Below are 13,204 nucleotides of genomic sequence, written 5' to 3'. Positions count from 1 at the left end.
AGGAGACCCTGCAATGTTTTAATAAAAACCACTATTGACCTAAAAATACTAGGAAAAAATTCTACAAAATCTAAAGCTTTTTTATGTACAGTTTACAATAATTTACTATAATCTCTAATCTAACATCTGCCTGCAGTGTTTTTAAGACAACAAAAAAAGCAACTGAAAAAAGCAGTTATATGGCGTATGTGCACAACCGGTCTTAGCCATCAAATTATATCAGTAAATTATTGGAAACATTTTCTTCTTTGCAGACTATTTGTGCAACAAGTACTCCAAGAACTGAAACAGTATCATGGGTATGTGTGCGTAGTTTTAAGCTCTCATATGTTAATTCTCTGCAGCCACTATCCTGGTGCTGGCTGCACAATACAGGTGCCTCTTACAGCAGACTGCATTGTGTGAGTGGTGAGAAGACCTCTTGCATCATGACAAGCATTTCTAGTCTTAGAATACAAGGTTGCCATAGACAGGACTTGGAGAAATTTGATTACATTGCTGCTGCCTGCATAATGGCAGTATGACAGTAATTTTCACAAACAGGGATTGTACAAAAAGTCCATATACTGAGCCACTTCTGACTCACATACAGAGACAAGCCATGGGACAATGGGGTCGATTTATCAAGCTAAATGTACCAAAAAAACTGTTTTTCATAACTTGCAGTATATTATGTGTTTTATGAGGCAATTTTCATATTTAATTTCCCAGAGGAGCATGCATAACGTATAAGTCTCCTCACTCTGACATGCCAGGCCTGGCTTATCACTCTCCACAAGGAGAAACGTTACCCCTTACATCCCAGTCCTATGTGTTTTAGACATGCTCTTTCTGGCAAGGGGTGTGATTTTGTTAAAAATGTGTTGTGGATTAGCAGGAAAGAGGCATGGCCTCATATGGGACATTGTGCACCAAAAATCATGCCAAAATTGTGTCGCACATTTCTTGCACAAGACAAGCCAGCTAGAGGTTGTCCACTACTATTAACAATACCTTCTGTGGTCATTCTTGCCTGTGAGTGGCGCTATCGCTGACCGCTCACAGGCATCACGTGTCCCAGCTGCAGCCGGCTCCGGCATCCGCTGATGTCGCGTCAAGTTGCGTCTGCAGTCAGGTGGGACCCAGTGACGCGCTCCCCCCTGATTGATGGGTGGTGGGCGGGGTTTCCCCGTGTGTCACAGTCCAGCATCTTCTCTCGTCTCTCCACTGCATTAGTTAGGAAAGCACGCGGTGGATGCTGGGCTGTGACGTGCAGTCGGGGTCACGTGATACCTGTGAGCGGCCAGGGATAGCGCCGCTCACAGGCAAGATCGCAGAAGGTATTTACAAAAAGACTTGTTTCCACAGTGTAAATCGATGGGGGCATTGTTAATAGTAGTGGACAACCTCTTTAAACTAGACAGTCTAAAATAATCCAGATTAATGAAACATGTAGGTCATAGGAAGCTGGATAAAATGCTACCTTGATATCTGTGATCTGATGTCTTATTCCAGAGAAATCCACGTTTTTCTTATGTGTAAATGAGCTGTTCAGATCTATGGGCCGAACACTGATCTGCATGAGAATCTGCATCCAGAGATTGTTATAAATAAAAGGGACAATTACCACTGTGAGACAAGAAATTAACACAGAACAGGAGAACTGAACTTTATCTCCTTACAAACACATTTTTGCAGCTCTCTGAGCTCCGCTGTATTGTAATAATATTGCATCCCCCTCTGCCTGTGAGATGGAAGCTGAGAGGAACCTGCAGATGTGTCAGGTATAATCACACACAGCTCTGCAGTGAGATCAGGAGAGCAGAGAGCGGCCATTACACATCAAACTGGTAACCATTACACATCACACTGGTAACAATTACACATCAAACTGGTAACTATTACACATCACACTGGTAACTCCTCCTTTCTGGAGGCAGATTCTCATGCAGATCAGTGTTTGGCCCATAGATCTTAACAGCTCATTAACATATAAGAGAAATGTGGATTTCTCTGGAATCAGATCAAAGATATGAAGGTATGTTATTCAGCTTCCTATGACCGGCATGTCCATATAGACGGCTTAGGAGGGTTGATCTTACTGACAGATCTCCATTAAATTTTTAAAGGACATTAAAGTGAATCAAGTGACTTGAATCTTGAAAATGAAGAAAAATGAATTGCACTTCTCCACTGGTATACAGTACAGACCAAAAGTTTGGACACACCTTCTCATTTAAAGATTTTTCTGTATTTTCATGACTATGAAAATTGTACATTCACACTGAAGGCATCAAAACTATGAATTAACACATGTGGAATTATATACTTAACAAAAAAGTGTGAAACAACTGAAAATATGTCTTATATTCTAAGTTCTTCAAAGTAGCCACCTTTTGCTTTGATGACTGCTTTGCACACTCTTGGCATTCTCTTGATGAGCTTCAAGAGGTAGTCACCGGAAATGGTCTTCCAACAATCTTGAAGGAGTTCCCAGAGATGCTTAGCACTTGTTGGCCCTTTTGCCTTCACTCTGCGGTCCAGCTCACCCCAAACCATCTCGATTGGGTTCAGGTCTGGTGACTGTGGAGGCCAGGTCATCTGGCGTAGCACCCCATCACTCTCCTTCTTGGTCAAATAGCCCTTACACAGCCTGGAGGTGTGTTTGGGGTCATTGTACTGTTGAAAAATAAATGATGGTCCAACTAAACGCAAACCGGATGGAATAGCATGCCGCTGCAAGATGTTGTGGTAGCCATGCTGGTTCAATATGCCTTCAATTTTGAATAGATCCTCAACAGTGTCACCAGCAAAGCACCCCCACACCATCACACCTCCTCCTCCATGCTTCACGGTTGGAACCAGGCACGTAGAGTCCATCCGTTCACCTTTTCTGCATCGCACAAAGACACGGTGGTTGGAACCAAAGATCTCAAATTTGGACTCATCAGACCAAAGCACAGATTTCCACTGGTCTAATGTCCATTCCTTGTGTTCTTTAGCCCAAACAAGTCTCTTCTGCTTGTTGCCTGTCCTTAGCAGTGATTTCCTAGCAGCTATTTTACCATGATGGCCTGCTGCACAAAGTCTCCTCTTAACAGTTGTTGAAGAGATGTGTCTGCTGCTAGAACTCTGTGTGGCATTGACCTGGTCTCTAATCTGAGCTGCTGTTAACCTGCGATTTCTGAGGCTGGTGACTCGGATAAACTTATCCTTAGAAGCAGAGGTGACTCGTGGTCTTCCTTTCCTGGGGCGGTCCTCATGTGAGCCAGTTTCTTTGTAGCGCTTGATGGTTTTTGCAACTGCACTTGGGGACACTTTCAAAGTTTTCCCAATTTTTCAGACTGACTGACCTTCATTTCTTAAAGTAATGATGGCCACTCGTTTTTCTTTACTTAGCTGCTTTTTTCTTGCCATAATACAAATTCTAACAGTCTATTCAGTAGGACTATCAGCTGTCTATCCACCAGACTTCTGCACAACACAACTGATGGTCCCAAACCCATTTATAAGGCAAGAAACCCCACTTATTAAACCTGACAGCGCACACCTGTGAAGTGAAAACCATTTCCGGTGGCTACCTCTTGAAGCTCATCAAGAGAATGCCAAGATTGTGTAAAGCAGTCATCAAAGCAAAAGGTGGCTACTTTGAAGAACCTAGAATATAAGACATATTTTCAGTTGTTTCACACTTTTTTGTTAAGTATATAATTCCACATGTGTTAATTCATAGTTTTGATGCCTTCAGTGTGAATGTACAATTTTCATAGTCATGAAAACACAGAAAAATCTTTAAATGAGAAGGTGAACTTTTGGTCTGTACTGTATATGCAGGGACACTATCATCCAATGTCTGCTTTATATCATCATGCATTTCTTATAGCAACATCCCTTTTGGATAGAGACACTGCATCCCTGCACAGAGTTCACCATTCTTCATGTTTGAAGACTCAAGTCACTTTACTTACTCTAAAGGCTATGGACACTTTGAGGCAATTTTTTTGATATTTAAATATATATTTTGGAAAAAAAAAAGAATTCTGCTTTTACAGCTATTTGTTGCCCTACTATTTGCTGGCTGCAGAATGAAATATAATAATAAGTGAGACAGTTCTGATGGAAGTTTGTAACTTTTATCTGTCTTTTATGAGCTCACTGATTCCCAGATAACCCATTATGCCGTAAGCAATGGTCAGTGCGACACAGAAGGTGCAGATGGCAAACTTTTTTAAATGATTTTTTTTTGCCCAAGATCAATGCATTTGCATGAAATGTAATAAATATAAACAGATAATATATACAGTACATCACTTTTTCCCCCAAAATAATCAGATCCTTGTTAGCCACAAGTGGTTAAATAGATGGACCTTTTGTACAACTCACATATGTATGGTTTTCAGAGAATAAAAATTCTGGCAATAGTTTAAGCCACAAAGATAAAAGTGTCATGTATTGGAAGGAGTATGTTGCACTGGGCATTGAACCTGCTCATAGTAATACTGTATGTAAGTTGGTCACCAATGCTAGTTAGTGCTTTGGTATGAAGATTGATTGATAAAATGTGACTTTTATACTTTATTTAGAACCAAAAATAAGCAAGAAGGGAGCAGTGAGCCCAAGCAGAATTTGACCTGGTTCGAGTTTCTTTCAAACGAGTGGGTAATTTATTTGGGGTAACCTAATGACTTCATAATAAGCTATTACTAACCTGTACTACTATATGTCCATATTTTGGAGGTACACAGGCTAATATATTAGGGAATTATACCAATTACAATTTCCTAATATACTCTCTCCAAAAAAATGGCTCCTGCTGCTAGCTATACGATAGAGGAAAGTACAGGTTCGATTATATAGGGATTTTTCTTGTAAAACTGTCTATAGACTGTTGGTGGCCTGGATGGAGATCGCCTTGTCTTGTTCTAGCTTTGCACTGTGAGAGTATATTAGGAAATTGCAAGTAATGCAATGGCCTGATATATTGGCCTGTGTAACCTTAAAGGGGAGTTCCACTCTTCCTTCTCACCCATACCGTTTCTTATGTTCTTTGCTACATATCTTTCACTGAGAAAAATGGATGAGACCTGGAAAGGATGGAACATAATACAACTTAACCCATTGTAACCGGAATAAATGTTGATGCATGCACCCTAAATCTACACGAAGTTGCACCTCGCTTACATATTTCTTCTTTACTTTTCCCCCGATAAAGGACAGAGGATGCAAAACCTGAGAAAGTGCAAAGAGGGACTACAGTGAAAAGAAAGCTTAGCTCCCTGAAGAATAGGGTTACTGGATCCTGGCAAAAGGATAAGGTACCAAAGTGTAAAACTTCACTGAAATGATGGCTGCATGTGGAGCAGTGGATAGGGGAAAGCAGGATATATATTTGAATTATTTTATGGACCAACATTCATTACGCCATCATTGCCCACAAATAATATGCTGTATTCCGTACATCAGTCTGTAGAACATAAACGCTCATATGAAAATATAGCCAATGCTCCGTAAGAATTCTCTCAAACCCTATATTCCTACGCACAATTGTGTTAGTTTTTATAAGCATATACAGTTATATGAAAAAGTTTGGGCACCCCTATTAATCTTAAGCTTGATGTTTTATAAAAATTGGTGTTTTTGCAACAGCTATTTCAGTTTGATATATGTAATAACTGTTGGACACAGTAATGTTTCTGCCTTGAAATGAGGTTTATTGTACTAACAGAAAATGTGCAATCTGCATTCAAACAAAATTTGACAGGTGCATAAGTATGGGCACCTCACCAGAAAAGTGACATTAATATTTAGTAGATCCTCCTTTTGCAAAAATAACAGCCTCTAGTCGCTTCCTGTAGCTTTTAATGAGTTCCTGGATCCTGGATGAAGGTATTTTTGACCATTCCTCTTTACAAAACAATTCCAGTTCAGTAAAGTTTGATGGTCGCCGAGCATGGACAGCCCTCTTCAAATGATCCCACAGATGTTCAATGATATTCAGGTCTGGGGACTGGGATGGCCATTCTAGAACATTGTAATTGTTCCTCTGCATGAATGCCTGAGTAGATTTGGAGCGGTGTTTTGGATCATTGTCTTGCTGAAAGATCCATCCCCTGCGTAACTTCAACTTTATCACTGATTCTTGAACATTATTGTCAAGAATCTGCTGATACTGAGTGGAATCCATGCATCCCTCAACTTCAACAAGATTCCCGGTGCCGGCATTGGCCACACAGCCCCAAAGCATGATGGAACCTCCACCAAATTTTACTGTGGGTAGCAAGTGTTTTTCTTGGAATGCTGTGTTTTTTTGCCGCCATGCATAACGCCTTTTTGTATGACCAAACAACTCAATCTTGGTTTCATCAGTCCACAGGACCTTCTTCCAAAAAGAAATTGGCTTCTCCAAATGTGCTTTTGCATACCTCAGCCGACTCTGTTTGTGGCGTGCTTGCAGAAACGGCTTCTTTCGCATCACTCTCCCATACAGCTTCTCCTTGTGCAAAGTGCGTTGTATAGTTGACCGATGCACAGTGACACCATCTGCAGCAAGTTGATGCTGCAGCTCTCTGGAGGTGGTCTGAGGATTGTCCTTGACTGATCTCACCATTCTTCTTCTCTGCCTTTCTGATGTTTTTCTTGGCCTGCCACTTCTGGCCTTAACAAGAACTGTCCCTGTGTTCTTCCATTTCCTTACTATGTTCCTCACAGTGGAAACTGACAGGTTAAATCTCTGAGACAGCTTTTTGTATCCTTCCCCTGAACAACTATGTTGAATAATCTTTGTTTTCAGATCATTTGACAGTTGTTTTGAGGAGCCCATGATGCCACTCTTCAGAGGAGATTCAAACAGGAGAACAACTTGCAAGTGGCCACTTTAAGTAGCTTTTCTCATGATTGCATACACCTGGCTATGAAGTTCAAAGCTCAATGAGGTTACAAAACCAAAAAAAGTGCTTTAGTAAGTCAGTAAAAAGTAGGTAGGAGTATTTAAAACAAGAAAATGATAAGGGTGCCCATACTTATGCACCTGACAAATTTTGTTTGAATGCAGATTGCACATTTTCTGTTAGTACAATAAACCTCATTTCAAGGCAGAAATATTACTGTGTCCAACAGTTATTACATATATCAAACTGAAATAGCTGTTGCAAAAATACCAATTTTTATAAAACATTAAGCTTAAGATTAATAGGGGTGCCCAAACGTTTTCATATAACTGTATTTGCCTATATATTGATATATTGGATAAGTGGTCAATACAAAAATCTGTACTGGTCGTGTGACAGACACACAAGTGCACAGCTCGTTGCAAGAAACATCTCTGACAACTGCTGTTCATCGCTGTGTCACATGATCTGGGCAGAATTTAATTCGCTGGGACAAATGTTCCTATTAACTAACAGTAAGCAGAGATTGTGAGATCTGAAGAATTGATACATGAAGTAAATTGTAAAAGTAAATTATGTAACTTTTTACCATACAATAAATAACATTTATTTCGTAAACATAATACCCCTTTAAAGGGATTCTCCAAAAAAGTAATAAATTTGCTCCATCATGTAAATCAAACGGCATCCAGTCCTAGTCACATGTCATAATGGGCTGCAGTCTGAAGAAACACTGCTCCCGAGACCTGTGTCTAGTCTCAACTGACAGAGATGTATCGTAAGCGCACATACTTCTGAGAGCCGATAGGAAGGGCAGTAATGTCAGAAGAAATAAATCTTTTCATTGGCAGACTGAGCACAAAGGATTTTTTTCTCCAGCCTCTGTCTTTAGTCAGCTGGGGTAAAGATTTATTTCTTCTGAGGTCTCTTGAGATATGTTTCTTCAAACTACAGCCTGTTTGAATTATGTGATGGGGTCATTTTATTCCATTCTTGGAGATTTTTATGTGGTGTAGATGGGAAAGGAATTGACTTGCCATTCTTTATTAAAACTGGTACTGTATGTCAATTATACTGTAAACAGCAGAATATGTAATTTGGCTTCAAAGAAGATCTGTCTGCTTTCCTGACATGTCTGAGTAAAGTTCACATAATATAGCAATTCTGAAGCATCTTTTCTTTTAGCTCTGTGCTGTACCGTTCCTACTAAAAAAAAATATAAATGAAAGGGGTTGTACCCCATTCAACAAACTTTTGCCCATAGATTGTTCTTTAATTAGCCTCCCCGACTTCAGTGTCTCCACCGCCTTCCTAGTCTCAGTTAATCAGTTGCAGTGGTGACTCACTTCACTCGTGCTGCAGCTAATCACAGAGCCCAGTGACTTGTGCTGCTGAGAGCAGGACAGCGGTGGAGACAAAGCACTGGATTCATACACCCCTAACAACTAGGTGCTGAACCAGCTACAAAAGTGTCTCTACTCTCTTTGACATTGTCCAATCGGTGCCACCAATGATAGATTATGTAAGAACACACCCCTTTGACAATAGGAATAGTAACATTCATAAAAGATGTTCCAGAATGATTACTCTATGGGGGATGCAAGTATTTAATGAAAAAGACCTGTCAGGAGAGAAAGAGGCGAACTTTAAAGATAAAAAAGCACTTACTAAAATTCTATTAAACTAAGACCAAATTAATATAGTCATTATCTTTGTACAGACTTATTCAATAGTGTAAAAGCAGTGTCAAATGAAATGTCTCAGCTATTCCGCCAGTAAAGTATAATCTTCCTCTTGTCTTCTAGGGTAAGATGAAAGAGCAGCTGAAAGAGAAAGGCAGAGATCCAGCGGACAAATGGATAAATACCAATGGGCATGAGCTGGTGCCAGGCTGCTTCTCGAGTCACGCCAAATGCACTTTATGCACCAGGTCACTTGTAAATGGGCGTGGACTACAGTGCATGCGTGAGTAGGCACGGCTTGTTTGCTAGAAGGGTGGGCACTGCCACATTACATGGTAGTTAAAAACTTTCTCGTTAACCATCCTTCACAGCCATACTTGTTCAGTCATTTTGTATGAGTAGTTGTCATAAATATATACCACTAATGTTAGAGTAGAGCAAAAAGATTTGTGCTGTCCTCGTCTGGCCTCCATCCTCCGTGGCAGTCAGACCATGATCTCCTCACTTCTGCAGCCTTGGCCTGGCATCCTGGGAGCTTCTGCTGTTTACCAGACCATGCAACACTATGACGTCAGGTGAGACCTGGTCACTGGGCGTCATGTCACGCCACATCATAACATTATGGGGCCTCATAAACGCCAAAGCCTGAGTCTGGCTGCCGGACTAAGGCAGCACAAATCTTTTGTCTAGCTGATGTACTTATAGTGGTCTGCAGATTATGTGGTGTTGCATTCTATAATAGTAACATTTCACATGTTTGGAGATAGTTTCTTTTAACCCTTTTGAGATGGACCGGTGCCATATATACTGATCTCATAAAAGCAGCTGGAAAATATTGATTAAAAAACTGCAATGTCCACATCCCCTTTTATGACATGGTAAAGTCAAGGGGTTCCCTACATAGGACCTTCTCTATTAGTCAGGGTGAAGAATGAAGTAGTGCTAGAAATACCTTGTACAACCACACAATACTTATTATACACTAGCCAGAATAGGACAATATAACATTTTCCCTGCAGAAATCCACACCTTCTCAAAGTTTACCGCCAAGATTTCACTAGCAAGGCCAATTGATCACTACTTGATCTGATAGGATAACACCATATTCATATGTCAACCCAGGAGGGGTTAGCCCTTCATACAATACTTGAGCATCGTGCAATGGCAAAAATGAGTGTTCTCTTTCAGGTGCTTGAGGGATGAGGTAGTCCGCAACACAGTGCGTAGTGCTTTGTAGGAATTCTATATGCCAGTGCAGGGTGTATTAATGGAGCTGGGCATTGTTTTATGAAAGCAGAGTTCTAGCCCCTTATGTAGTCTTTAGTGGCAGTGCTGTACTACTTACAGTGGTGCTTGAAAGTTTGTGAACCCTTCAGAATTTTCCATATTTCTGCATAAATGTTACCTAAAACTACACCAATATTCACACAAGTTCTAAAAGGAAAGAGTCAAATCAAATAAATGAGTACAAAATATTAAACTTTGTCCTTTCTGTAATGGGAATAATGATCCAAGATCACATCTCTGTGAGTGGCAAAAGTATGTAAAGCTTTGTTGGCAGTATCTGGTGTGAGACCCTTGTTCAAAAATAACTGCACCTAAACGTTTCTGCTAATTGTTTATTAGTTCTGCAGACCGGCTTGAAGGAATTTTAGCCCATTCCACCCTACAAAACAGCTTCAACATTTATATAGGATTACATTAAGGACTTTGGCTTGGTCATTCCAAAACTTTAAACTTTATTCTTTAGCCATTCTTTTGTAGAACAGTGTTGTCTTGCTCCACTGGCCACATTCTCATGAGAATCAGCTCATTGACAGATGTCCTGACATTTTCTTGTAGAGTTTGTTGATAAAATTCAGAATTCATGATTCCATCAATGATTGCAAGTCATCCTGGCCCAGATGTGTGGAGCCCCAGATCGAGGGAGATTATCAGTGGTCTTGTATGTCATCCTTTTTCTAATTATTGCTCCCACAGTTGATTTCTTCACACCAAGCTGCTTGCCTATTACAGATTCAGTTTTCCCAGCCTGGTGCAGGGCTACAATTTTGTTTCTGGTGTCCTTTGACAGTTCTTTGGTCTTCACCATAGTGGAGTTTGGCGTGTGACTGTTTGAGGTTGCGGACAGGTGTCTTTTATACTGATAACAAGTTCAAACAGATGCCAGTACTACAGGTAATGAGTGGAGGACAGAGGAACCTCTTAAAGAAGAAGTTACAGGTCTGTGAGAGCCAGAAATCTTGCTTGTTTGTAGGTGACCAAATACTTATTTTCCACCAAAATTTGAAAAAAAATTTCTTTCCAAATCAGACAATGTGATTTTCAGGATTTGTTTTCTCATTTTGTCTCTCATAGTTGAGGTCTACCTATGATGTCAATTACAGACCTCTCTCATCTATTTAAGTAGGAGAACTTGCACAATTGGTGGCTGACTAAATACTTTTTTCCCCACTGTATTCATCAGCCATAGTGCCACAGCTCTACACGGATCTGCTCCATTTAATTCTGTTTCCATCACTAGGTGCCATTGTATTCACTCTGTGAGAGGCACTAGTGATAGAAGAGACATTATTATCAGTATGTCGCAGGAAGAGAACCAGAACTCTAGTGCAACGTACAGAAAGTAGCAATCCTAAAAGTCAATAGTGACCCTTTAACGAGCCTTATCACATGCCTTATGATATAAGCCAGAACCAGAAACTCAATTTGCAGACACTGTGTTTCGCGGTACTGCCCCTCGTCAGTGCAAAGTGTGAGTTCTGGCTTGGCTGGGTGAGAGGCGTCAGACCAGTATCTAAGGGGTAACATTTCTCCTTGCGGAGAGCAACATGTTAAGCACGTCACGTTGAGGAGACTTTTAAAGCCGCAATGCTCCTCTGGGATCTCTGAACAGCGCAGATGCTGGCCAGCCAAGGACTAGTCTCGCTGACACCTGTGGTTCCGCTGAGCTAGGCTAATAGATGTGTGTGTTGTCCAGCAGGTGTAATCATCTTTTTGCTGTGACCAATGGGGTAGTAACATGCCCTATTTAAACTCCGAGCTTTCTCCTGTTGTTGCCAAATATTGTGCCTGAAATCTCTCTGGACTCTGGTGTTTGTTCTGAGATTTTTGATATAGACTTGGCTTGTACCCTGACTTCATATAATTCTGGTATTTTCCCTTTCCTGATTGACTTCGTTCTGATCTGGTATCTAACCCCAGCGATCCGTCTGACTTCGGCTTTTGATTTCTGTCCTTTGTCTTGTCACTCTAGTTACTGACATGGCTAGCTAGACTTCTCTTGCCCTAAACTCACTCTTAGAGCTAGCAGCCACTCTGTTAAAGAAACTCAGGGGACCCCGTTCTGAAACCAAATTACTGTTATTGTGAACAGTTAAGCAAGTTGAAGATGAAATGATCTCTAAAAGGGCTAAAGTTAAAGATGACACATTTCCTTTGTATTTTAGGCAAAAAATATATTTATATTGTAATTTTTTACATTTTAAAATTACATAAAGGAAAAGTTTGGACACCCTTGGAGATTTGTGTGCTCAGATAACTTTGACCAAGCTTTCAGACCTTAGCTAGCCTGTTAGGGTTATGGCTTGTTCACTATTATCGTTAGGAAAGGACGGGTGATGCAAATTTCCCAGCTTTATAAAACCCAGCCTCCTCTAACCTTGTGCCAAAAAACAGCAGCCATGGGTTCTTCTAAGCAGCTGCCTAGCATTCTGAAAATGAAAGTGGTGGAGGCCCACAAAGCAGGAGAAGGCTATAAGAAGACAACAAAGTGTTTTCAAGTTGCCCTTTCATCAGTTCAAAAAGTAATTAAGAAATGGCTAAATTTCAGTAAGAGCTGGTCGTAGGATTGCTAGAGAGGCAAATCAGAACCTCCGCTTGACTAGAAAAGACCTTCAGAAAGATTTAGCAGACTCTGGCGTTATGGTACATTGTTCTACTGTTCAGAGACACCGGCACAAATATGGCCTTCTCGGAAGAGTCATCAGAAGAAAACCTCTCCTGCGTCCTAACCATAAAATTCAACATCAGAAGTATGCAAAAGAAGATCTAAATAAGCCTGATGCATCTTGGAAATTTCTGTGGACCGATGAGGATAAAATAGAACTCTTTGGCCACAATGACCAAAGGTATGTGTAGAGGAAAAAGGGCACAGAATTTCAGGAAAAGAACATCTCGCCCACCATTAAGCATGGGGGTGGATCAATTATGCTTTGGGGTTATGTTGCAGTCAGTGGTGCGGGGAACATTTTACGGGTAGAGGGAAGAATGGATTCAATAAATTTCAACAAATTCTTGATGCAAACATAACACCATCTGTAAAAAAATTGAAGTTAAAATGAGGATGGCTTCTGCAAATGGATAATGACCCTAACACATGCCAAAATACAAATTAGACTACCTCAAAAGGCACAAGCTGAAAGTTTTACATTGACCCTCACAGTCCCCTGATCTGAACATCATTGAAAATCTGTGGCTACACCTCACAATAGCAGTGCATGCAAGACGACCCAGGAATCTCACAGAACTGGAAACATTTTCCAAAGAAGGAATGATGAGAATCCCTCAAACAAGAATTGAAAGACTCTTCGCTGGCTACAAAGTGTTTACAAGCTGTGATACTTCATAAGAGGGTTCTACAAGGTACTGACCATC

At 40.6% G+C, this 13,204-nt stretch overlaps 1 protein-coding gene across 6 annotated transcripts in view; it reads left to right on the top strand.

Annotated features, from left to right (window-relative positions):
* The window catches only part of LOC141274287 (rho guanine nucleotide exchange factor 18-like), a 513,433-nt gene that overhangs the window by 353,291 nt on the left and 146,938 nt on the right, over positions 1-13,204 (top strand). Inside the window, exons 7-10 of one of the 6 annotated variants that reach the window (XM_073686290.1) lie at positions 255-299; positions 4,563-4,634; positions 5,192-5,294; positions 8,672-8,831. In XM_073686290.1, coding sequence (XP_073542391.1) covers positions 255-299; positions 4,563-4,634; positions 5,192-5,294; positions 8,672-8,831 — 380 coding nt within the window. Of the gene's footprint in view, positions 1-254; positions 300-4,562; positions 4,635-5,191; positions 5,296-8,671; positions 8,832-13,204 lie in introns of all 6 variants that reach the window. The other 5 variants (XM_073686291.1, XM_073686292.1, XM_073686294.1 and 2 more) reach the window with 5 other exon arrangements.

This window comes from Phyllobates terribilis, unplaced genomic scaffold, assembly GCF_046119375.1.
Source record: "Phyllobates terribilis strain yellow unplaced genomic scaffold, ASM4611937v1 Scaffold_1__5_contigs__length_1240528914, whole genome shotgun sequence".
NCBI lineage: Eukaryota > Metazoa > Chordata > Amphibia > Anura > Dendrobatidae > Phyllobates > Phyllobates terribilis.
Note: the sequence above shows the minus strand (reverse complement) of the source record. Positions and strands in the feature narration are given on the sequence as shown.